Source organism: Cygnus atratus, chromosome 4, assembly GCF_013377495.2.
Source record: "Cygnus atratus isolate AKBS03 ecotype Queensland, Australia chromosome 4, CAtr_DNAZoo_HiC_assembly, whole genome shotgun sequence".
Taxonomy (NCBI): Eukaryota; Metazoa; Chordata; class Aves; order Anseriformes; family Anatidae; genus Cygnus; species Cygnus atratus.
The window spans coordinates 45,998,437-46,024,833 of NC_066365.1; the positions used below are offsets into that span (position 1 = coordinate 45,998,437).

The 26,397-nt window shown below is 43.7% G+C and overlaps 2 protein-coding genes across 2 annotated transcripts; one reads left to right on the top strand and one right to left on the bottom strand.

Annotated features, from left to right (window-relative positions):
• The first annotated feature begins 84 nt into the window (after positions 1 to 84).
• Positions 85 to 8,039, top strand: NUDT9 (nudix hydrolase 9). The gene is made up of 8 exons (XM_035546454.2): positions 85 to 236; positions 1,456 to 1,695; positions 2,867 to 2,962; positions 3,735 to 3,821; positions 5,003 to 5,114; positions 5,535 to 5,681; positions 5,891 to 5,975; positions 7,341 to 8,039. Exons 1-8 carry the CDS (start codon positions 139 to 141, stop codon positions 7,523 to 7,525), a joined length of 1,050 nt encoding a protein of 349 aa, XP_035402347.1. The 5' UTR covers positions 85 to 138; the 3' UTR covers positions 7,526 to 8,039.
• A 6,241-nt stretch (positions 8,040 to 14,280) lies between these two features.
• SPARCL1 (SPARC like 1) lies at positions 14,281 to 25,090 on the bottom strand. Its single transcript, XM_035546463.1, has 10 exons — positions 25,037 to 25,090; positions 24,860 to 24,913; positions 21,390 to 22,547; positions 20,148 to 20,217; positions 19,386 to 19,504; positions 18,673 to 18,793; positions 17,775 to 17,911; positions 16,744 to 16,892; positions 15,701 to 15,849; positions 14,281 to 14,309 (listed from the first exon to the last, which is right to left on the bottom strand). Exons 1-10 carry the CDS (start codon positions 25,088 to 25,090, stop codon positions 14,281 to 14,283), a joined length of 2,040 nt encoding a protein of 679 aa, XP_035402356.1.
• Between the last annotated feature and the right edge of the window lie 1,307 nt (positions 25,091 to 26,397).

Here is a 26,397-nt window from a genome sequence, read left to right on the forward strand (position 1 = left end):
CACGCAGCGCCCCCAGCGCGCGCAGCGCCCGCCGCCAGGGGGCGCTGGCCGCGCACTGAGGGAGGGAGGGGGCGGCAGAGCCCCGCCCCTCCCCAGTGACAGCCGTGCCGGGAGGAGGGGCGGCCGCGCTCGCTGCCGATGCTGCCGGGCCCCGGCCTGCCGCCTGCCCTTACTCTGCTGGGGCTCGCCGCCGCGCTGGCCCCCCCGGCCGCCCGCTGCGCCCTGCGGCCCTGCAGGTACCGCCAGCACCCGGCTGTGGGGTTCGCGAGGGGCCAGGCCGCGCCTGCCGCCCCCCGGGGCTGCTGGGGGAAGGGGGGCGCTCGGCAGGAGCGTGGCTGGGAGGTGGAGGGGCCCTTCTGGGAGAGGTTCGCTTGGTGCAGCCTCCTGTGCCCCTCTGAGGTGAAGCGGTGGGGTTAGTAAGTAATATAAACTGTGTGTTTTCTTCTCAAAAAGCTCGCTGCCCGTCTTCACCCAGTCAGCACGGGCGGTTGCTAAAACCCGTGCCCTTTTACAGAGCAGATGGATTTCCTCATGTGCCGGGACTCCTTAACCGAAACCCCAAGGCTTCTTGCTGAGAGCTTGTAAATATTTTCCTTTTTAAGCACTTTGCAAGACTGTAGCCTCTTGCGGTACTTTGAGCCTCTTCGAATATTTCCCTGCATTTTGGGGACAGTTTATAAAAATATGAGTACAGGAAGGCTGCTTTGTGTGCTGAAATTAACCTGCGTAGCATTTTTAAGAGCTGCACGTCAGCCACTATAACCTAAATACTTCTAAAAACTTTATTATCAACTGCAGAATGTCAGCTCCGCAACACCCATGGCAAAGTAAAAATCACAGGAGGCCAGGGTTTTTCCTTTTCACTGAGTTGGTTACGTGCTCAAAGCCTTCCCAGAAATAGAAGAGCAAGGTGTATGTTACTCTCTGCAATGTCACACAAAATTGTGTTGCTCAGAGCAACTCGTAGGGTTGTTTTGCTAAGGCTTCTGGATTATTTCCTATTTGGTTTTCCCTGCTCTGCTGCTGGCTGTGAGAGCAGGCCTCTCATAAGGCTGAGCTGGTTTGTTGATGAAATGCCCAAGTGCAGGCCTCCCAGCTGCAGGTCCTGGTCCACACCTCTGAGCTGTACCTTGGAGATTAGTAATGGTCACAGCACTGCCCGGCCCAGAATGGCACTGACACTTCTCAGCTTCTCGTGCAGCAAAGTCCTCATGTGTCCAGTGAAATACTTGGTGCTTCACAGAGCTGGAGGAAAAGCTCAGAACCTGTTGGTCCCAAATGACTGTTTGCAAGCTTTCTGAAAGAAACAGCGATGCATTGTTGAAAGCTGTCGTTTAGCAAAATGCCTAGGCTGTTCTGCTTGTTCTAGTTTCATATTCAGATGTGAGATTTAATAACAGGCTTAATACTTACTCATTATGTGTTCAGGAATAAGATATTTATTTTTTCTTTCAGTAACTTGTCTGCAACCCATTGGTCCCATCTCCACCCTACTAACATGTTCAACAGTTGCAACGTTAACAAGTTCTACCACAGCAAAGCTCTCACCTCCCCGTATCCTGGATCGCACGTTGAGCGTAGCCAAGTTCCTGAAGACAAAGTGGGCTGGCTGACTCAGTGGGAAGATTATAATCCTGTGGAGTACACTGCAGCGGCTGTTTTGGCCGGACCCAAGTGGGCGGATCCTCAGCTCAAGTGAGTGGAAAGTGTGGCTCTTGGCTTTTTTGAACTGGGCAGGAGGAAATACTGATCGGCTGAGTTAAGTGTCACGTGATGCTAGAGGGATTTTGCAGGCTAAGACCTGGGGATGGTGGCTGGGGGACTGAATGGTTTGGGTCAGCTGTGAATGTCTTTGACACATGGTTTTAGTGAGCTGGTGATTGAGGTAAAGCAGTAGTGTTAATTGCAATAATGGGCAACTGTTTCTACGGCTGTTCTGTGTTGTGAGAGAAGTAAAATTCTCAGAACCCTTAATGATACATATTTTCCAATATTTTTGACAAGTGCGAATAAGAGCTTGGGAGAAAGTTTTCAGTACGTACATGCGTAATTGGATGCAAGATGAGAAGAATCTAGTTAGATCTGGAGGTCTGGAGCTGAACTCTGACTCAGGAAATGCAGCAAGTTGAATGCCTGATGGTGACTGCTCCGTGAATGTGTGTATTGGTTCCGTGAACACGTTCTCTGTTCTCCTCTTGAGGAATGCCGTAGGCTGCTTAGTGAGGGGATTAGGCGCATGCACTTACCTACTGCCAGATGCTCTTGTAGGAGGTGTTGGTAACGGTTGAAAATGCAGAGTTGGTTTTTAGTGTAGCTTCCCAAATGGATTGTGAGGAAAAAGCTGGTCAGTAGGTTGACTCCTGTGGTGGTTTGAGGGGAATTGCTTTGGGGAGCAGCAAGGAGGCTTCTGTAGGCCACCCTACCAGTGTGTGCTTCCATTTTCAGAGGTGCACACAGAGCATGGGCAGTAAACTTTTGCAAAGTTGTTGATTGCTTTTAGCATGTAACTGCTCACTGCTCTTCAGTTAGGAAAGTGTTTGTTAGCTTTGTCACTGGATAAAATCTAATGCTCCCTAACGTGAACAAGAACAGCTTTGAAACATCCTCTAAATGAAATTGTAGGAGGAGAAAACGTTAAATGCTTTGAGTGCCACGCGTAGCTGAAGATTTAAATACAGAGACAGTCATCAGTAATTGCTCAGACTGTGTAGCTTCCACAGGAGAGGGAGGGCCTGTACTTTAAGTTCCATCTAAACCTGCCCATTAGCCAAATGGGTGTTGTAGATTGGGTGGCTGGCCTCCAACCTTTTCTGGTGCAAAGGGGTGTGTTGGGTTTTAACTTGCTTCTAATTACTCTTTTCTGCAGTGATAAAAATTTTTCTCCCAAATTTAACGAGAGAGATGGAGAAGTAGAGAGGACGAGTCGGAATGGCTTGTATGTGGTTGAAAATGGGAGGCCCCGGTGAGTGATTTTCTTTGCATATTCATTTCAGTGATGTAGTTTTAGAGCTCCTATAGGTCTGTGTCAGTTTAGGTAGATGGTACCTGCTAGAATAAAATCAAGAGGGTCCCCCCTAGAGACAGAAGAAACGATACTTCAGTGCCAGAAGGTTCTTTTGGGAAGAAGGCTGTGGCAGCGAGGCACTGAAACGCTAGCCAGTTCTGCCCCAACAGTGGGCTGTGGGAACCTGGGAGGAGGAGGTCATTAGCACCTTTGACAGTAGGGTTCGGTGGAGTTGCTCCCTCAGTCAGACCCTGTGTTATGCTCTGAAGTTTTTTATACCATTCAGGTGTGCTACGGCAGAGTAGATGAGTATTTCCATCCACTAACAAATCCTCACGTGGCACAGATGTGTAATCAGACCTGAATTTCATTTCTTTTTTTCCTCTGGAATTTTTATGTAATTAAATGCTACGTGCATGTGTAGTCTGGTAAACTGAAAACTGGATTAGGTTCCCAGACCAGGTTATATTTGTGTGATGAGAGTAAAACTTGATCAGGAATATGTCATCTGGAAAATAACAAAGCTATTTTGTTCTTTGCCTGTACTGTCAGACACAAAAAGGTAATGAAGGAGAGAATCTCTTTATTCTTTAAAGCTTGTGCTGACACTGGATGTACGGTGCTATCCTTAGCTTTGTTGTTTCAGCTTCCTTAGAGCTGCTTTTGCAGAACACTTGAAGCTCCACATGGGGCCATACACTTATTTAATGTACTGTGCTGCATCTTTCAGGAATCCCGCGGGAAGGACTGGTCTCACAGGCAGAGGACTATTAGGGCGCTGGGGGCCAAACCACGCCGCCGATCCCGTTGTGACTAGGTAAGGAACAACCGACCGAAAGGTGGCGTGCAGTAAAGCAAAAGCATTCACATCTTTTTCTGTGCATTTGGGAACCAGCAATTACATGTCAGGTGGCTTTTTGTGTGTTGCTCTGCGTAAGCCTGTATGTTTATGTGCATGGAGAGATGTATAGATATGTGGAACACAAAAGTTTTTTGGCCTTTGTTTCTGGAAAATGCTTAGGACTTGCTGTTCATTGTAAGCCATTGCTTCTGAAATGCTGAGAAGGCAAATTAAAGATCAAGAAAGTATAACTCAGTAGAAATACACTGTACAAATGCTATTCGGTAACAAACGTGAAAATTAACATGACATTTTGTTATTGTCTGAATAATGCACCAAAAGACCATAGCTGAGGCATAATAAATTGCAGGAACAGAATTTTGTTTTGGTGCCTCAGCTGTGAATGAAGTGGTGTGCCTGGTTTTGCACAGGAGGAAACACTGGGGTGACCTGGTGTACAGGAGAAGGAGATGAGGGCTTGCTTAGTCTGTTTTGTCGGTGCGTGCTCTACTTTAATGGTGGTTTTGCCTCCAGAGCTTGTGTGATTTCATGTCAAGTGTATTACACCTAGAGCTTTTAGAGGAGCTGGTGTAAGTACCAAACTGCAAGCTAAGGAATACCACGCTGAAGACAGAACCATTGTTAAAGTCATGCTGCTGCCTTTTCGTTCTTGCCCTTTTCAGAAGGCTACCGATGCTGCTGTTTTTTTCCTATGAAGTAAAACAAACAGATTTGATTTTTGTCTTTATTTAGATAGTTTTTTGCTGTAATTACTGCAGTTATTCTAAATCCTGAGTGCAGTGGTGGGTGTTTGAGGCCTTCTGTTGGTGCTGAGTGGGTGGTTTGAAAGTGTTGCAGCTGGAATTTATACTTTGTCATAGCAGAAAGTATAATTATCGTTATCTTACAGGTAGGTAGAAGTACAGTTAGACGTAAAGGCTTCACAGTGAGAGTTACAGTAGATACCAATGTTCTGGACCTAGCTGCAAAAATGGAGGGACGAGATCTTCCCAGACAGCTTTTGTCTGTCTTTGATCCAGAACTGTGCTTGATCCGCTGCATTGGCCCTCCAACAGGCCATTGTGTGGGAGCTCTGCTGTTTGGTTTCCTTCTAAGAAGCAGCAGCAACAAATGTCCTTATTTGTCGTTTTCTGCAGGTGGAAGAGGGATGGAAGTGGCAATAAGATCGCTCACCCAGTTACTGGCAAAAACATCTTGCAGTTTGTAGCTATAAAGAGGAGAGACTGTGGGGAGTGGGCCATCCCGGGGGTAAGAGCAAAGCTCTGGAAACGGTGGACATCTCTCTGGCAAGGCCATAAGCAGATAACTGGCATACGTGTGATATAGTTACTTTTTGGGGATGACCTCATGATGTAGAGGGGAAGAGAAAGGTCCTATAAACAATTTATCTTTATCCTCCCAAGCATCAATTGATAGGCTTTCTGCTGTTCCTGCATTACAGGGCAGTACTTGTATTTAATTTTGATGGTGTCCTTTGTTTAATGCAGGTATAATTTCATCTGTTGTAGTTTTTGAAGAATGTGTCTGCTTGCTTTTTACAAAGAAGTGTAGAATTTCTCACATAACCAGAGCATGATTTGTATGGGTGTAATGTCCTAAGCACCAGTAAAAGAGTGATAGCAAGGGAGGTCTTAGGCTCCTCAGTTGTGTTTTTTTCTCCACTCTCAGGGGATGGTGGACCCAGGGGAGAAGATCAGTGCTACTCTGAAGCGAGAATTTGGGGAAGAGGCCTTGAACTCCTTGCAGAAATCTCCTGAGGAAAAAGCAAGCTTGGAAAAGCAACTGCAGAGGCTATTCAGCCAGGAGCACTTTGTGGTAGGCTGTGTCTTTTGAGATAGCCTTGGGGTAACTTGCAGCTAGTTAGGAGTTGAAAAAATGCACTGTCATTAAAATAAGCTGTGATGCTCAGGGTTTTGTGATATAAGACAGGGAAGAGACAATTGCATACTCTGTAAGAGTGACTGTAGGTGATTTTTAGTGATGCCACCTTTTTTTGAACTTCTTGTGATTGTTCACTGAGTTAGGTGTACAGAGGATATGTGGATGACCCTCGTAACACTGACAACGCGTGGATGGAGACAGAGGCTGTGAACTATCACGATGAAACAGGTAGGCATTGCTGCTTGTGCTTTTTGCTGCTTTTTTTTTACTGTAGATGTTGTTTTTGTGTACGTGGGGCTGGGGTGAGCCATGAAAGTGGAAGAGAATGCAAGTTGAGTTTAATTCTTAGACTGAAAGCAATGGGTGTGAGGGTCTCCCATCTTTTGTCATGTTCACTCACAGCCAGTATTGGTTGTCATTCCCCTTGGATTTCTTTCAGTCCTGAATTAAGGAACATAAGGGATTTGCCTGAAAATAATTTATTTTTGTGTTAGCTAGTTCCAAATCGCAGAATGTGCATTTGTTATGTAGATTGAACACTAGGCCAGTCGCTGTCCGGTCACTGTATTTAGCTTGAGTTGGTTTAATTTCCTATTTCAATGACTGAGTTGGATGGCTCTTGGGTTTCGTTTCTTCACGGTCAGTACCAGTGTCTGCTTTAGGTGCATTGCCTCTGGCTGCTGGCTGATCTTTACTGCGTTCTTGACTTTGTTGTCTTATTTGCTGTCTCTTGACACCTTTTATCTTTGTTACTTTGCCAGAGCAATTGTTGTACTTTAGATTCCTTCTATAATTTAATTGGAATGAGCATACATTGCTAGTTCTTGCATCGATCTGTTATCCTGAATGCTCATCTTTCCCCTCTTGAGGTGAATCGGTCTGCTTTCTCTGTCTGGAAGTCAGACAGACAGAAGTCATACAGAGATATTTTCACTCTTGGGTAGTTAAGAGGTAATAGTGGTGAAGTTTAATATGCTGCTGGTTTTTGATTTATTAGCCCCCAGAAAAAAAATGAACATGGTGTTCTTTTGGTCTTTGCTTCCAATATACTTTTTTTTTTAATAAGCATTTCTTGGCTTGTTTTTTAACAGCTTCAGAGCAACTATAAAGCCTTTCTGCATCCTTATTTAAGTACTGGTTATGTTTTTTACTTCGGTGACTTTGATAAAATAGTAATTTGGGGAGGGAAGGGGGCAGGATTGCAGGCATATGTAAGTTTCAGAATTCAGTTCATATTTTGTTGAGTACCTGAGAAAGTAAGCAATCAGATGTTAAACGTTTAATTGATGCAGAGGGATTGGCTAAACTTGTGCTGTTGTAATGATTTCTGGTAACTTGTCACACTCCTGGTGTTAACCTAGGAGTGGCGATAAAGAGTTATAGCTGTGCCATTCAAATTTCCGAAAAAATGTTTAATTCAAGTCTGGAAAAGTTTTCTAGCACAGACTCAGTGAGCTACTTGATTGGTTTCTCTCTGAGAAATAGTTGAAGGTTGCTGCCTTTGAGGGAGCCTTGTGGAAAGGAAGAACTGGTCAGGTGTGAGAAGAGAAAGTAGGAGAAAGCAGCATGTCCTAACGCTTGTTTTGTGAACAGGTGAGACAATGGATAACTTGCCTCTGGAAGCAGGTGATGATGCTGGGATGGTGAAGTGGGTTGACATCAGTGAGAAGCTCAAGCTGTATGCCAACCATAGCTACTTCATTAAGCTTGTGACTGAGAAACGGGGAGCCCACTGGCAAGAGGATCCTGGTCCTGAGTGCCATGAGGGATGTAAATGAGGAACAGACTCCCACACGAGGGGAATACCAGCTGCCCAGCCTTGAAACTGAGATGATGTCCTTTTCAGTGCTGAAGTTCAGCTGGCAAAAACTCTTACCTGGATTAGCAAGGTTGCATTGCAAGTGATGTATAACAATGACTGTGTCAAGTGCATGCAGTGTTACAGTTGTGGGGTCACGCTCTGGCTAAATATCTGCCAGAACTTTTGGCTTCAATGAGACATGCCGTAATGGAGGCTTTTGGAAGATATAAAATGGCTTTGTTGGATTTCTCAAGTGTAAAATGAGATTAACGTGGAGCTGTTAACTTCTTTCTTGTCTTAATTGTTTTCAGCCATTCTTCATATCTGCAGCGTTTTATGAAATAATTGGGAATTTGATTGTAGTTCTGAGCTACACTTGAACTCTGTATTTTTGCACTGATTTCTTGTCAGGAGCATGGATCTTTCAGGCACGTGAGACTTGTAGGATGATGATCTGAATTAATTACTAAGATGAATTAAAGAGCTATGTAAAAAAGCGATGTTTCTGAGTGGTTTCTCCTTAGAAAAGTCACTGAATAGAAGTCTTATTTGAGATGAGTTTTCACCTTTAGTTACTTTCTAGTTGACACTGTGGTATTCACATGAGAATGTCCTAGTGTGTCTGTCTAAAAATGTCACTGTTGGAGGGTATACCTTGACTGTTTTTTTGGGCAAATCACATTCGGACGTTCTTCTCTTCACACTGAACATGGCAGTACAGCTGTTGGGGAGACAGTGCCATACGCAGGATCATTGGGATGTGTGGCCTTGAGAGTAATCTTCCAAATGTTTTGGGTGTATTTAATGCTTTACGTCATGCGTGTAACTTTTGGTCAAGAGGTGCATGTGGGCCCTCTGAGGCATTTGTGGACAACAGGAGATGTACAGCATTGGTTGCCATTTTTGCCTGTGTTTAGTCAAGCTTAGCTGTGTAATAGTATGAGAGTATATTAGTTAACTTTCAGAGGAAAAAGTGAAGGTAAGAGCTTTTAGTTTTCCTGTCAATCCTTGCCCTGCTTACTCCTATACGTTTCAGTTCATCAGCAGTGTTATAAGACAGCATCAGTGGTTTCTGTTGCTGTGTAGACTTCCACAGACTTCATTTACAAAAACCGCTATCATAAATTGTAGTTAAAATCTGGTGTTTTCTTCAGCAGCAATGTTTGTGATAAACAAGCCCTTAAAAGCACAGAGTGCTGGGTAGTATTTGGTAGGGCCAGATAAAGACTTGAGAGAGCCTGTGAATCTCAGCATGGACAAAAGGCAAAGCCAGCCTCAGGAGTTCCCTTCCTTTCCTACTCATGGTCATTGCAAGCAGAGTCGCTGAAGTGACATTGATGTGTTTCTTTTTCCCAAGAAACAATTAAGAGATGAAGAGACCTTAGTCACTTGATGCTCAGCATTTATTCAGATTTAGGAATTAAGCAGAGAAGGGTTGAGAGTCATGCACTTTGACACACACCAGCTTCAGTAGTGGGCGTGTGAAACAGGAACCCTGTTGTTGGTGGTCCTCCATTTTCAGCACATTGGTGACAGAAGATATGAAGGAGATGTGGGAAGTAGAAGATCATCTAGAAGCAGCAGCATCCTGCAGGAGACAGCCATGATTATCCAGGTAGGCACCTGCAGAGCAATAGGAGAATTGCAGGTTAGAACCAAGAGCAGTTAATTGTTTTAACGTCTTAATGAATGTTTTATTTGAGCCCTTAGCAGTGTAATTGTCTTTTGAACCCATGGCCCCAAGAGGAGGCTGTTTCTGTGTTCACGGGAGGTGGCTTGGCAGCTCCTGACAGTTGGGTATACGGCTGGCTACGGTGTGGCAAGTCCAAGTAGCATGTTTCTTTCTTGTCTGTGAAGTGCTTAAGATAATGTTCAGTGCTGAAGGAAATGAAAATAACTGAAAGTATCCTGCTGGATGAGTTTTAAAAACTGCACAAGGGTAGTGTGTTATTTGTGGAAAGAAAGATTCTGTAATGATTTTCCTGTCCTCAGTTTTCTATTCAAGCCGTTCTGGCAGGGGTACGGGGGCTTGGATATGTTTTTTGGTAGTCATTTGTTCCCAAGAAAGATTTCCGGCTAGACCATTTTCAGCTGGAGTACCTGATCTTAGACAGTATGTTGTACAGAGCGCCATTGCTTTATGCCTGTTCCAGTATCTTCATAGCTAGATCTTGATGCTTGCTTGGGCCATGAAATTTCTTGCACAATTAAAATATTAACAGTGAGAACTAGGCAAATGTCGTGATAGAGCTTGCTGCAGATGTGTTTTTGTACAGCAAGATAGGTTGCTTACCTCAGGCTCGCAATCAGGAAGATCGAGCAGCCCTGAGCCTTCTCAGGAAGGGGCGAAAAATGGGACGAAAGGGCCAGAAAATGGGTCGTCTTGTTGGCTGTGAAAAGAAAGGCATTGTGTAAGTGTTTCCCAGTTCAGTGCCAACCGCCTGGTTAAATCTGAATGTTACAACTGGTGAGACACAGTAATTTAGAAAGAGAAGCCTTACCGCCGCAGTGCTCTCCCCACCAGAGCTATCGCTGTCGTCTTGCTGTAGAAGAAGAAACAACTTTTTGTTAGAGCAAAACACACTTGAAAAAACACACTTCTCTTTGTTTTTTTGTTTGTTTGTTTTAAACAAAGTGCTCAGTTGTTTATTTTTTAAGTGTATCCTGTTAGAAAGCCAAGATCTGCAGAGGAAACTTGTTCTTCAGTGTCTGGAAAATGGTCAGCTGTGCGATGAAGGAACTGGGGGGCCCCACTGATGGGCTGGGAGTGACCTTGCAATTCCTCTTTTGCTTTAAAGTTTGAGGAGGACTCGATCTTAAGCCAGAAGTCTGGAATGGGAGTACAGTACATGTGTTCAGCCTTGCACCAGCCATTGGTATTTCTGAGGCTCTCCCATCAGTTAAAAAAAACTTGCAATTTCCAAGTGACAACATGGAGATTGCCCACATTGGACGCCCGCCTGTTTCTTTGTTCGGTACTTACAGCATTGGCGACAGCAAGGACCATGCTCATGACGCAGGACAGCAAGAGGAGCTTCATTTTGAGCGAGACGCCTGTGGAGCAGATGGCACAGAGTTGCAGCGCCCCGGTTCCAGCGGAAGGGAAGGCGCGGGGAGCACGCACGCAGGCTGGGTTGACTGCAGCAGCTGGCCCAAGGCTGCTCCAGCTGGGCTTTGAGCATCTCCTGTGGCGGAGGCTCTGCGACCTGTCTGGGCAACCCGTTCCAGCGCTTGCCCACCCCCCTCGTGGACTTTCCCTTCTGTTCCCTTCCCTTCCCTGCAGTTTGCAGCCATACCCAAGCAGATTTCTGTCCTGCAGGGCAGTGGGGTAAGAGCTCTCCCCGGTACTACCTTTGGGTTGCATGTTGAGCGGCTGGTCAGCAGGTCAGGAGAAGTCGGCTGGCTGCGGTGATAGCGCTGCCTGGACGGCCGGCATCTATATATACGCTGCTGGGTAGCGTGGCACACATCAGGAAGCTGGAAGGTGTCATGTGTCATATCCTCATAAACCCCGCTGGCTGTTTAGTTTAATTACTTCTCACCTGATAAAGCAGCCAGATTTTGCAAATGACCTTTATATTATGATTTTTATTTAATCCTTGGGGGATCGACAGATCTGGCAATGGATGCGTGTATTACAAGAGGAATGGCTGTTGTCTGTTTCACTCAAGATTTGTTACCAAGCATGCTCTTTGCCTGCAATAGTGGTGGAGCAGTTTGTTCCAGAGTATGGGGATGAAAGAGCAGAAAGTAAGTGTTGTGCTTTTTAGTGGGTTTTCTTTACTGGTGTAGTGTGTTCTTTTCGTTAAGTAATTTGTTGACTTCTTTGAAAGTCCCCATGTATGGAAATCACTAGCAGTGACTAAAAAACCCAGATAGGTACAAGTAGAAATGCACTTGAGATGCATGCAGCAAATGTGCAGAAATTCTAATATGGTTTCCTTTTGGACGCATGCAAGGCCACGGAGGCAAAGGTGTAATCTGGGGTTCCTAGTGTGCACTTGTTTTTTGGGAATGCAATCAGGTAAAGCTGGTCAGTGTTCAACACGATGAGAACTGTGACCCCGCATCTTTTGGCATGAACCTTGGAGCCAGAAACAGCAGCAGAGGTGGTGGTTTCCTGTATTTCTTTCTTTCTAGTGTTTGCCATTAGGCCACACAGGCAGACTGAAAGTAAACATCTCTAATGTAAACATCTCTGGTATCAAGGAGTACAGCACAGGGAGCTGGAAAAGAAGAATCAGATTGCCAAGTCAGTAAAAAGTAAGCAGCCAACCTGTGTTGGGTAGCAACGTCCTGGTGCCTCGTTGGTTGTAACCAACCATGATGGATAAAACTGTGCAATGGTAAGTGTGAACAAGGAGTGTGGCTGGGAGGGCGCTCTGTGTGTGTGTGTGCCTGTATCTCAAATTAGGTTGCCTTAAGCTGGAGGGGAATGACATTTCACTGCTGATACTCACTTGTAGAGGGAGAAAATACTTCTAGTTTTAATTTACGCTCATTAAAACTAAATGGAAGCAATCAAGTCCGCAGAGGTTCACAATCTTTCTTTTACCTACTTCACCATACTGTGAAGACATGAAGTGATAAGTGTTAAGATATTTTTAAGTTAACTGCAGTGTTACTGTTATTGGTTGGTGCTATTTCTGGCATGTGAAACAGGTGGTCATTTATGGTCCTTATTCTTAATGGAGTTTTTTATGATTTGTAGGTTAATGATGGACTGGTGGAGCTCCCCTCTTTGCAGCAGATGTGAGCTGAGCTGAATATCTCACTGGTGTAGCACTCTGGGAGAGCAGCATCTCTCCATGTGAACGCCAGCAGGAGCTCCTCCTCTGTGCCCCACAGTGGGAATGTGGAAGCAGCGGCATCACGGAGACCTCTGGAGCAGGTGGGATGCTGGCTTCTTCACATGTCAGGCACTTCAGATCTCCATGGCTGTACCGGTCTTGGGGGCTAGTCGCCTTCCCCGCGTAGCTTGGGTGGTTTAAGGGCCTTTCTTTCCCGTTTGTCCTGATGAATTCTGGTTTGCTGCATCTTTTCCTACCGTTTGGCTGGAGCGCAGCACTGGTGGGTTAGCCTGCGGAGAACAAGACAGTCCCTTGTGCATTGTCCTGTCCTAAAAAGGGCAACGAACTCACCTGGATCGCTCTAAGCGGGCTGACTCATGGCTGTAGAAAGAGCAAGTAAGCAATAGGCTGCGGCCAGGCAGAAGAAAAGGCTGTCGAAAGTTCCTCTTCCTGAGAGATATCAAGTCCCAGAGAAAGGCTCTTTATCAAAAGGAATTAGCGCAGTGCATGTGCCATTGTACATCTAATCTGGGTTTATGCGTACAGGCTGCTGGGTGACGTTGCAGAAGGTGCAGCGGGTGACAGGTCGGGCTTACAGGGCAAACTGTAAGGGCAGGGTTTTGGTGGGCAGCCACCCTTAGCTTATGAAAGACGTTCCTGTGTTGAGCATCCCGATGGCTTTATTTGTTGTCTCCTGGGACATTGGCAGGAGTTGCACTGGGATCATTGTCCCTGGCTGGCGAAGGAGCAGGAGGCAGTTGGAGTAGTGCATCCTGAGCTGCCCCAATGGAGTTCTGGACTGCCATTCCCTTTTGTTGGGAGGGTGCCATGGTTCAGGTGGGGGGGGGGGGTTGGGTGGTTTGGGGTCTGCCTTTGTTGGAAGAGTATTTGGGGTCTCCTGTGTAGAGCAGACACTTGGGGTGTCTGTTCTTTGTGAAGTGTTTGGCTTGACATCACAAAGCTACTGGGATTCGAAACTAATATTTCTGTCCTTGCTTTTCCATGCCTAAATTGTGCTTGTTTTCAGGCAAACAAGAGTTGGCAGGTGGTGAAAGGAGTAGGTGGCGGTTCTTTCTGTGGAAAAATGGTGGCAGTAGTTAATGCTTCTGTGGAAGAACGGAAGCCACTGAAGGAGAAGTTGCAGCTGAGATTTCTCCTGCATTCTTGTGGACCTATCACTAATTTGTCTTTGTATGCACACCCAGGCTTGCTATGGTCCTTTCAGTTGTTTGTTACACAGTTGCTCAGCTGGACTTCGGTGTGTGACACACTTCCTGCACTGTTACTGTTTTTTCCAAGGGACGGGAATAAATTGCTGAAAAGCTGATAATGTTCATGCATTAGGAATTAGAATTTAAGGACTGCCAAATTCTGATAATTCTGATCTATCCTGGAGTTTCTTTTCCAGCCTTAAATTTAACATGGATTTTCCACTGAACCTTTACCTTGAGCTTTTCTTTGACAAAAGTCTTAAAAACGAACAAACCACAGAACAAAAAAAATCTAGGTAGACATTATCTTTATTTGACACTTCTATGCAGAATGTTAAACTGACAGTAACAGGAAAAGAAATAAATGCTATGTCAAGGTAGGTTTCAGTGTGTAAGATCCACATCCTATAGTTCTACTGAAGAAGAGCTTTGTCAACAACTCGGCTCTTGGGCTAGTTCTACTTCTTGCTTCAGAGAGGTCATGGGTACATGTGGAGGAAAACACTTCTGTTCAGCAATGAGCCGCTTGGAGTTCTTACATTTTTTTTGTTAGTGAATTTATATCGGTTATGCACTTGTGTTATTTGAGAATAACTCAGCCTACAAGAACCTTACAACAACTTTGTTCTGAAAACTATGAAGCTGTTAATTACAGTAATAAATGGGCTTTATATATTTGACCAGTTGTAGTGCAGCACTGGGATACTGGCTCAGAACAGGCTCATCCACGCTTAGAACAAGAGATTTTCATTTATGTCTTCTGCAACATAGAAGAAAATGTTAATAACATTTGAATACTTGATGCCAAAGTATTGTTTTTATGTAATGTTGTTATTAAGAAATTGACACAGGAAAATTTCATCAGGCTTAGGTATGGGAACATTATTGGCACTAAAAAATACGGTTGCTGTTATAGTCAGGAGCCATTCCTTTTGAGCCTTTTGAGCTTCATTGTTCATGGTGTTAGGTCTTAAGCTGTTTGTGAGTTGAGAATCCCCTACGCCCTTGCCATCACTCTTTACTAAAGGATGAACCCTAAAACCTTCTCTGGATGAGCAATCATTAGCAGCAGTACATGCATATTTTAACTCGTAGCTTATTTCCACATGTGGTTTGTTACTCATTAAGTGTCATCAGAAGAGCTGGAAAAATTGTGTACAGAGTATAAACTCAGTGAATATCTGACCTCTGTGAATCAGCCTCTGGTTGAGTTTAGGGAGCAGCTAGTAGGATTTTGAAAAAAAGTTTTCAATCTCTGTTCTAGCTCAGCTTCTATCATGCACCTGTTCCAGGTTTAACCTGTACTGCTGCTACCCTTGTTTAAAAACTGGCTGCAGTACTTAGCTGTCACTCAAGGCTAGAATGTGGATTTCTAAAGAGTGCCCTAGATGGAATGTCATCATGTTAATGTAACATCAGTCACAGCAGCTTCTGTTCAGCTGCTGCCTAATTTTGGAGACATCACAAGCACAGTAGTGCCTAGCCTTTTAGATGTCTCAGGTGTCTCTGGATCGACCTGAGCCAAACATATGCGTAGCACATGTAGGATTGAGAAAATCCCTCTGCTGAAGCCTCAGGATGCACCAAGTCTGGTGGGCAGCCTCAGCATGTGTTGCATTAGGCAGGGGTTAGGTTAAATGCGCTGCCCGGCCTACTGCTGCAGTATGACAATGGTGATTGTGTTGCATATTGTCAGGTACAGATGAGTATAGTTAACTGCAGATGTCTCAGTTAATTTCACTACTTGGCCTGAGATTCTTCAAGTGCATCTTCAGTCGGTATGCTCTGACCATTGGTTTACATCACAAGTTTGCTTAGCCTTGCTTTTGGCACTAAAGGATGAAAAATCAATACTTCGGGAGTGGTGGAGACGGAACATACAGGGTCAGACACCACAGAGAGGAGTGATTTCCTATTTATTACAAACTACCTCCCAAATTATTCCTGGTGAAAAACATGACTTTTTCCTGGTTGTAAACCATTTCAGAACCTTGCATCTTTCATTGTCTTGTCATTACTATTCCTGCTGCTGTTGTGCACACTAGTCGTAGCTTCTGTCTAGAATTTTTCTTGTACTTTATGGCCTGGGACTTAGCCAAGCATTAATGAGAACACTTTGTCCTGCACACCTTCCTGGTCTTAGAGGCTTACCTTCCTTAATCCCAAAACAGTGGCACCACTCCTTCAAAGCAATGAGTTTGTCTTGGTCTTGGTCACACTCCTGGAAGAAACGGGTGATGCAGTGTTCCATGGGAACGAGGGAGGCTCTCAAGGGAGCAAGCTCTGAGTGCGTCAATGATCTGAAAGAGCAGATATGTAGAGGTATATTTCAGTGATAAATCACCAGGATCATCAAAGATGCTCAGTGTGGCTAGAAGATGGCAGCAGTGGCTTTGACAGAGAAGCTCTGGTGCTTCTGTAGTGACTCTGTCCTGGGTCCTCAGGGTGATGTATAATACCTGATAATCTAACATAAGCTTTAACTGCTCTTCTTTAAAATCTTTTAGCTAGAGCAAGCATCATTGTCCTGTGTTTACAGTTCACCAGTGGTGTCATTTTGCTGTTGATCTTAAGGAGAAGTTTGCAAAGGTGCTTAGTTGCTTTCTAAGATGCTAGGTGTGATCAACACAAGGTATTAAGGGCCTGCACCCTTGAATTGTTGGACACTGATCCAACACTGAGTGTTCTGATGGAGGGCCTGAAATCTGAGTCTTATTTTCAGAGGTAAGCTGGGGCTTTCTCTGAATTGTGACATTAGTGCTGTCTTAATGTACTTGCTCCTTAAACTGAGAGCTTGTCAGTATTGGTTTAATAAATGGTACCTCACTAGTGAATTATTGCTGACAGGCATCTGCCCATTGTATTTAGCCTGTTTGTCCTAGCTTCTGTGGCAGCTGGATCTCATGAACTGCATTCTCCTCCACGATCAGGCCATGAGTAGCAATTAAGAAGCTGTAGAGTTAGCTGTAACATGATTATGAAAAACAAGAAGATAGCAGGTTCTGGCTCAAGACATTGTTCCTGCATAGCAGTGAAACATCCTGTGTTTCAGTTGAGTTCTGAGGGGGGGATACTGGCTCGTATCAGCTGAGGGACTGGTCCTGTATGTCAGAGGATGCTTGACGTGGTATAGCAAGGTAAAACAGCCTTAGCTTGACCTGCAAATCAGAACTTAACATGCAAAGAATTTTTACCTGTCAGCTGGATGCTGATCAAGCTGATAAAACTGCCAGTGCACAGGATACACGTACATGTGATAGTTTTTCTCAAAGTCATGCAGGAGAAGCTCAGCTGAGTGGTTACCAGCCATGAGACGCTTTTCATTCTGGTAGATCTTTTTGACCTGAAGACAACAGAGAAATCCATTTTTGTTTAGGGGTGGAAGATTGGCCTGAAGAGAGCTTTCCAGCAAGGAGATGATTTGAAGAAGTGACTCTTGATAAAATACCACAGAGGAAAGGGGGTTTAGTGTTTGTGGCTGTATGCTATACAGAAAGTTTACCTCAAGTTTGCCGAGTGATTGGTGGTGACTGTGTGAGCTTCAGTAGTAACTGGAGAGGAAATCAAACCCCTACAATGTAGTTATCTGGCCCAGCTAAACAGGGCAGTAGCCTCAGGATATGAGACACAAGCCACTGTTTTGGGGTAAGCAACTCCGCTTTGGCATGGAATAAGCCATATCAGATACCAGGTAATTCATCTCATTTAGTATGAGATGTTCCTGGTCAGCCACAGGCCCTCTTGGTGTTTATAGGAGTAGTCTTTGGTACTCCTCAAGAACATTTTGTATAAGCCTGTTGTCGCCTGCTGTTTGCATCTTTGATTCCAGAGTTAGAGCAGCCCAGGGTTTTGTTCAACTTTAACTATTTGTCTGCAGATCAGCTCTTAGGCAGTTATGACATCGGTTTCTTCAGAAACCGCCTACTGTCACCAATTCATCTGATGTAAATCCTTTGTCTCCCCCTGTTTGAGAACAAAAATGCTCAGTGGCAGTAAATGCTAACTATGTTTTAAGCCAATGTAGTGTGATTCTGCTTTAGGTCTACTGGGTGGTAGAAAGTTGGTTTTCACTTGAAAACTGAGTGTCACTCACTTGGACCAGATGACCTCAAGATGTCCCTTCAAACCTCAACCATTCTGTGATTCTGCGAATGGCTTTTGTGGGCTGCTTCGTCACACTCTAACAATGTAACTGCATGATCCTATTTGAAAATGGATTGCTTACCTTATTCCTTTGCTTTTCAGTTAGAAATCCAGTTGTATCCTGATCACGTTCATAATATTGCATGAGGATGTTTTTGAGCCAGTCTCTCATACGGAGGGGGAACTGATCTACTTCGTAATCAGTACAGTGAGGTATGTCTGTGCCAGACAACAAAGTTTTTGTTAATGGATCACTTGTTAAATACTCATTCAAGCATTTCTGAGCCAAGTTAGACCTGATTCTCACTAGCAAACTTCCAGTTCATCTTAAAATTGATGTAGTTGATACATAAAACTGGGAATGCAACTAATGGGTTCAATAATAAATGTATAATTCATTGATTGGTGTGCATCTTTTACCGGTTGCACAAGCCACAAGCTTTACATACCTGTGCACCTTAAAGGCAGAATTGTGCAGTGAAGCTATGATCAATCTATTTGCTTGTATGAAAGCGGAGTTTCTAGGAGAAAAGGAATCTCCTCCTCCTAGGATAAACGGCAACTGAAGAAGAGCTTAGAAATCAGTTAGAGCCTCTTGATCGTGACTCCTGTATTTAGGTGACTTTGATTTTACCTTGATATTTTCGTCTATTAAGTTGATTTATGTACTGTGGTGGGGTTTTTTTTGAGAGTAAAGATATGAAAAATCTTCAGATGGTAAAGAAATACCGCAATAGTGCTGGGGTTGTGCTGGTTGTAAGCACAGGAGGAACGTATTTGGGATTCAGCCACTTAATAACCTTAACTGTAGGAAAAGTGAGTTGTTTGACATGGTTAGAATTGGAAAGTCAGTTTTACTTATGAGTTAATTGATGGAGAAGGGGGAGAGCACAGGAAGAAAGCAGATCACTAACGGTTAGCTGGTGATGTGAAGGCTTGTTTATATCTAAGTCAATTCTATATGGCAAAACAAGTCTTACATTTGCAGGAGCCCATATAGTCTAGGTGCAGCCGGCGTCCCACTTTTGTTCCTTCAAGTTGACATTTGGTACCAAAGAGTTGGCATGTACCGTCATAAGTCTTATTATCTGTGCCACAAACCTAAAGGAGTGAAAAACAAACACACCCCCACCATGTTCCGAAAAATTACCTGGTCAGTAAAGGAGGCATTACAATAATGAAGTGATTGTTGCAATATGCTGTGGCAGTTGTGAATGCCCCACAGAGACTGGATGTGATCAGAAGTACTGAAAATTTTGGTTACAATATGCCTACATAGAGATTAGGTGACTGTACTTAAGCACCCTATTTCAAGACACTTGAATTTATTTTCATGTGGTAATAATACAGTGGTTAAAATGCTGCTGGACTATTGCACTAGTGTTTGCTATATGCTCAGAAACCTTAAATGGATGATGACTACTTTTAATGGCAGGAAAAAGCCATGTTCCCTGAGAGAAGACTAATGGCAGAAAATCACAGTAAGTACTTTCTAGCTACATATGTTAATACTATTCTCAAGTATTTGTAAATGTTGGTACTCTGTACTTACATTGACAGTTACTGAAATGACCCAAACCTACTAGCATGATTTTTAGGGTAGAATTATTTGAAATAATAGCAGGGGAATGTGGTATCCTGTAAGTGTTGTAGCTGGATTTCCCACATGCTGTGCACTGAATGTAATACTTACACGCTCATAATCTTTGGTGGAAGGGCAAGCAGCAGGATCTTGGCAAATACAGCCGGGTTTCCCTTGTCTGTCTGCCTGGCAGACTTTTCCTCTTTTGCAGTGGAAGTTCCTGCATGGGTCTAGTGGTAAGATCAAGAGGGAGGGAATGTTAGAACAGGATGAAACCAAGCATTTCTGTCAAGTACTTCTTACAGTCGAAGCAAAATAGAGCCCAACACTCACCAAGGAGTCAAGTGCTTTTTGTAAGTTTCTGAAAACACAGCTGGATCTTTCACTGAATAATACAGCCAAATTTTAAGTGTGTTATTTTGAGGGACTCATGGTGCTCCCAGGCTTGAGTTGGATGGGGAAACGTTTCTTAGAAAAAAGCTTTCTCCTGTAAGGGCTGACGTTCACTTCCAGCTTTCTTTGAAACTTATCCCATGCGTCCTTGCTGCATCTGAGACACTTGACCCATTCCTAGTTTAATTCAGGCTAGAAGTGTTAAACTGAGGAGTTTCAGTGGAAAATGTTTCCCATTCTGCAATGCTGACACAAAAATATGTACGCTATCTAAATGCTTTTGAGAAACAAATGAGTGAATCCAAGGGTGTGCAAAAGGGATTGTTCTTGGAACATATCTATGGTGCAGGATGATGCACCAGCGCAGGTCAGTCATGTGAAATGGCTTGCTGCTGAAGGCAGAAAAGAACTGCAGGCCAGCAGATTCCCCAGCCAAAGAGAGTTATAGTGATGTGTGGGCTTTGCATGTGGTTTACTCACCCAGAAAAACCTCCCCAGTGCTGTTGCTTGCACTTCTCCTCGCACTGTATGAACTGCCTGTGGTCTTAACCTGTACAGTCACAGAGAGAAGCAGAAGCTGTGGTAAATCTTGGAAGGAAGAAGTACTTTGGGAAATTTTTTTTCAGATACGAATATAGACCTGACTCAATTTGCTATATTTGCTACAGAAAGGGGTTGCTGTGCAAGATGTGTGACAGTTATATGAGGCCTAGTATTAGGTAGTATATGAGGCCTAGTATTAGTGCTCTCTTTTCTGGGGAAAAAGTAATGGGTGGAGAGAAGCTAGGAGTCCAGCAAGACCTGGGCTCCTTGTAGTTTCGCACTGATTGACATAAAGCAGTGGTCTGCCTTGAGGCTTGGCAGAACTGGCGTTTTAGTCCTTACTTGGGTCGGTGGTCCCAATGGGTCAGTGAGCATAGACAGCATCTCAGTAGTGCCTGGGAGCTGCAGCAGTGTTGCGAGTGGCCATGCTGTGTGTGTGAAGAAGGAGAAAGGATGGATGTGTCCTCAGTCTTGTCCGTCCTATAGCGCTGTGGGGAGGTGCCTACCATACTCCATCTGGAAAGCTTTCATTGGTTTTTAACAGTGTAGATGTTGAACTAACACATGTAGCAAGCAGTCTCTATTTTTAATGGACGTCTCCTGCTTGTCTAGTGGCTGACCCTGATGTGGGAGGTCAGGGTGCAATATTCTCTTTTGTCTGAAGGGACAAAGTGCATGTCCTTCATCTTGTGCAAAAGTCTGCTAGCCACTGGGGTGGTCATGCAGGGGATCCTGTCCCTTCCCTTGAAAAATGTTCAGTTTTGTAGGAAAGGTATGCATGAAAGTGGGAGAGGGGAGTGAACAGACTTCGGTACTTGGGTTGAGACTTGGTTCCAAGCGTTGTTATAGAAGTGTCCATGTTTATAAGTATATTTCATTACATGGTCCATTGGGACTGGAGCTATTACCTGAGCTGTGTTCACTTCCTTTCTGGACAATTTATTTCAATGTTGTACACGAAGTGATGCATAACAAACTAGGTGAACAATGTGTAAAAGGATATCAGACTTCTCCAAAACATAAAGTTTGGTAGACCCATTTTTTCTCCAAAATGTCCCCTTAATTGCAAGGGGCATATGGGAGCACATAAAGGACCTCTTAATCACAAGAAGCTTAAATATGGGACTGATTTTTTTTTCCCCTCTCTACTCTTCCAGTTATATTTTAAAGAAAATTTACCTCATCTACAGGTTCCATTGAATTCACACTCTGAACAGAGCCACTTGTTTGCAGTTGTTGCTTGCTGTCAGAATTAGGCACCTCATAGTGGTAGTTAGCATCTTCAGAGTGAGTAAGGTCTTTAATTTTGACACCTTGGTGATCCCATCTCTCTCTCTGAACTTCACTGTCGTCCCCAGTGGTTCCTTCTCCTTCAGGCTCATTGCTGGTGCTGTCTTGGTCATTTCTCTGGATTCTCTCCTCTTCCTCATAGGCTGCTTCTTTCCAGGCATTGCTGAGATCTTCCTCACCATCATCGCCACTATCAATATCATCCTTATCAATGTTACCGCCCTCCTTATCCTGTCTTTTCATCACCATGCCATGATCGCTCTGATGGTTTACTTGAAAACTATCTTTGTTTTCTTGGCTTTGCCATTTTTCATCCTCATCATGACTTTTCTTTGAGAGGGGGATTTTTTCTTCCTTATAGGGCTTTTCTTGACTTTCCTCTTCCTCCTCTATGCTGAATTTCTCACCGTGTCTCTTGGTTATCTGGATTGGCTGACTGGAATCTCTCAGTATTTCATCAGACTGCCTGCTGTTTTCTTTCTGCTGTCTCCTGTATTGGTTTCCGTGACTTGTCCGGTGGGCTTTGTGCTTCATATCCCTGTAATCAGTCACTTCCCCCCATTCCTCGTCCTCTTCTTCCACATTTTCCTCTTCATCGCTTTCACTGTTGTTTTCAGATAGGCCAATTGTATTTTTATTATATTTCCATGCATTATGCTCATGATCGAGATTGAGAGCATCCACTGGATTTTCTCCAGCATCCAGTGCTTGGTTGGCTGTGTTGCTGTGTTTCTCATGCCTCCTGAGCTGGTAGTGGTCAGAACTGGACCGCTCTCTGCCACTGCTGCCAGAATCACTCTCCTGGCTATCAGAAGTCAAGCCTAGTTTACCCTGCAGGGAAAGGAAGTTAATGCTCTTCAGACTGGTTTTCATTTGATGCTCATGACCACTTTGTCCGTGTCTTCTAGCTGTCCAGGGCTTCTCCCTGTGCTCAGCATCTGCTACTGGTGCCTTTGCTTTTATGTTTCTGTGGCTGGGCTGCAAGTCACCCTCGTTTGAAGGCCTTGTCTTCCCTTCCTCTTGGGCTTCAGAATGAATAGCCTTAGTCTGAAGGAAAAAAGACATTTAACAAGTAGATTAATAAATCTTAGGGCTTCATTTTGAAGTAGGTGCAATGGCATATACATCAGAGAAACATGACACTGTTATGTTCTTTGTAAGTGACTTTTTAACAAATTAGGTCAAATGATGAAATTGACATCTGATATCCTTTCTGCTTCTCAGTGAGTTGGCTTCAGTTCCCTCTTTCTGCATGGCTAGAGTTTAAGTAGTCTATGCAACTCCACCTAAGCTTTGAGGGGAGCTGAGAGGCTTTTACTGTGTGCAGCGACGTCAACAGCAAAACCGGTAACTTGAGGGCAAGGTACAAATCCTCAAGGAGAAAGCAAGTTCTAAAATGACTGTTCCCTATTGCTGAGGGGATTCCCTTTCTGCTGTTAAACAGCATCACAGCTACTGCAGGTTGAGAACGGGAACTTCTGATGTATTTCTGAACACATATGGGTGTTCGGTGTTGCTTTTACTAAAGTATAGCACTGAAACTGGTTTTCCTCAAAGCTTTCGGGAGTCATTTATGAAAATAGAAGTTAATTCTAAGTGTCCAAGTTGATGGAAAAGCATTTCCTTTAGTGTGGGAAGAATCTTGAATGCTTGGAAACAAATACTCCACTAACAAATACTTAGACAAATAATTTAAAACAAATACTGTAGGATTAGATGTATTTATTTGGCTCATGGCAGATAAGCTATATCCTGTTTCCTAATGTCAAGATGGTATCTAAAAATTGTTTCTTTTGTCTAGTGTACTTAATGATGCAGGAGAAGTACTAGGCAAAATATAAACCTTATTTTTTCCAACTCTTAACTGTTGCAGGAAAAGAATGCATGTTGACTGAAATCTAATAAGGTCAGTGGGAACTTTGTCCAGATGAAATGCATTTTTCTTGAAGATGTTATAAAAGGTCATTATGTATTACAAAGCATCACAAGATGAAATCAAACCAAACTCAACTTCTTGAGTAGTTTGTTTTTCCTATGTTTTGGGGCACTGTGGCCTGAAACATATTATGCCTTTATCTTGAACCAAAACCAATCTTCTGCAAAGGGCTTGGAATTCTATATAGTTAACAAAAATAAGGTCAAGCCTTCATTAAAATCCTTTGCTCTGGGTGCCCCTGTTTGATGAAACAGTCTTTTTTTGAGGAAGATATTTTGTCTCCTGTCTCAATAGGAAGCTTTTATGTGCTGCAGCTTCAATTTGTTTGTGCCTGGATGTGGTTTTCAACTGTCTTTTTTTTTTTAATGCCATTGTTTTTATTTTAAAGTAAACCTTTATGACTCTCTTGTTTGTAAAGATACTGGGGTCCCTCAATATGATGATCGAAGTTTTGGTCAATGTAGCTGTAGTCGTCACATCTTAGGGACAACTGGCCTTGGAGAAATGCTGTGTATTGATGCAGAACTGATGGCTTGTCTGTCTGGTATCGCTGTGTTTTCTTTTCATGCAGGTGTCTGCTTCTGGGATATAGCTGTAGGCTGCCAACTGTTCCAGTTCTGCTGAAAACTTGACTAGGAACAGATACTTGCTTGGTTTTCCTAACACAGAACGCTGTCTGGAGTGACATAGAATGCATCTAGAAAGCTGCACGGAGCTGGATATAGTTATATGAAAATGTTAGCAGGGGAGAAGGGATTTTGTATGTTAGTTCTGTACAGCATCCTCTGAATTTAGTTTTTACAAAACTTGATTGGATTGGAGCCCATGCCCATTTTGTCTGAGCCACAGATGCTGACCAGAACGGTGCATTACAAAGCAATTTTCATTTGGCTTGACCATGAATGAAAAATTGGGAGCTCTGTCCTTAGCCCGCACGCATGGCTTGGCACTGCTGAAGTCATTGTTCTCACTACCATCAGAGCTGCCTATCTGGCTTCTCAGCCACAGTGCAGTTTTCCGACCTGAATCTTTCTAGTGCTCTGTATAGTGAATAACAAAAGCTATGGTGGCTAAAATTTTTACATTTGAGAGTTTGCATATGATGACTTGACATGATAATTTGAGGATTGCATCTTATTCCTTCAATGGAGCAGTGAGGATCACAGGCTGGGTTGTTGGTGGAGCTTATTGCCTCTATGAAAATGAGTGCAATGTTTATAAGGGAATACATGTATATAAGTCAAACTTCTGTTTTGAGCTTTAGATTTTGTCCTGTTGCGTTGCTAGCTATGTGATGTGCAAGGCATGATATGCCCTGTAATAATTTGGGGACGGGGGTGTTAGGGTATGTATTTGGTAATGGCTTTTTATAGTTGGTATCAAAAATATACATTGCCTCTTAATGCTTTAAGGACATCAGTACCTTTTCTGCAGCTTTCTGTCCCAAGGCTCCAAGTTGGTGGTTTAAGGGATATGTCTAGAAGAGGCAATTATTAAAAATCTGTATGTAAATAATTTTGTATAACTACGTGGATTAAGAGAGTATTCACAGGAAGGGAAAGTTCAAGTGAGTGGCAATAATAGTGTGGTGAGCACTTACTGGAATAGCCAAAGCTGATCCTAGCAGGCAAATCAAGAGCATCAGAGTCTTCATGGTTTTCATCTCTTGAACAGGCCAGTAGTTAGTGGTACGGTGGAAGGATTTGAAGGTTTCCTTTCTGCAAGTAACATCAAAAGAAACCAAGTTAGGTTGTGGGTATCATGGTTTAGAAATGATGGATGGAAGCAACGTGGTGGCTGCTGTATGGTACAGATCAGTCTGAAGCCCTGTAACATTTGGATGCTGTGCCCACTTGTATGTGAATTAAGGTGTTAGACCAGCTTATCCAGGGGGTGCTTTGATCCTGGTTCTTTTACTGAGCTTAGGTTGCATGCTGTACCCACAAACTCTAGTGGTCTCTCTGAAAGGCAGAGTTATAAGTTCTGTCCTGTAAAGCTTTATCCACTCTTCTGAGATAGTACTTCTTGGAAAAGATGTCCCTCTTCATGCAATTTTGGGACGCTGCCTGATTGGCATCCCTACAGCCAAGGGCTGATGTACTGTGCTGCAGTAGTGGGAAGAATTGGGTGGTGAAGCTCTGTTCCAGCAGGTTTCAAAGCCAGAAGCTCTGCGTAGAATGCTCAGTGCACTGCTTGAGTCCTGCTTGGGGAGCACCAAACCCAGCTCTGCTACATACCAGTGTGAGACCAGCAGCTGAAAGAATATGGGATGCAATTGGAGTTCTGCCTGTGCCAACCTTCTTAAGTGAGTGGCAACTTATTTTTACTTAAGTGAGTGGCAACTTATTTTTACTTAAGTGAGTGGCAACTTATTTTTACCTTGCAGGTATCGCTAGTATATTCTCTCACCTATGCAATGCACATGCGCTGGAAGTTCCTATAGCTGTAGCTGTATCACCAGGAAAAGCAGGGAAAAAAAGAAGGAATGTTTATCCTTTATTGCTCTTTTGCTTTCTTTCTGTTTTTCATTTCCTTCTCTACTTTTACCCCTGGTCGTAACTGATCACTGACATTTTTCCTTTGCTTCTGTTTCTGTCCACATGTTACTGGTTGTTCTTTTCCTTAGAAAGTCTCCTCTGTCTTCCCCCTCCTGCCCTTGAAAATATTTTCAATTTCTACATCACAAATTTTCGTTCCCCCCCGAATGAAATTTGGAATGAATATTTGATTTCCAAATATTCATCCAGGCAGTTGTTCTTGATTGGGGAGTGGGGGGAATAGACACCAAAACCCAAAAAGGGGGGTGGAATTCCAGAGGAGCTTGTGCTTATCGGAGCCAGAGCGTGAACCAACTAACAAGCATCCTGGTTCCTGCCATGCCTAGATCTATTGGGAATATACAGATTGGAAGCTTGCTGTGTTTTCCAGCATTCCTGAATTATTTAATGTCGATATCTTTTA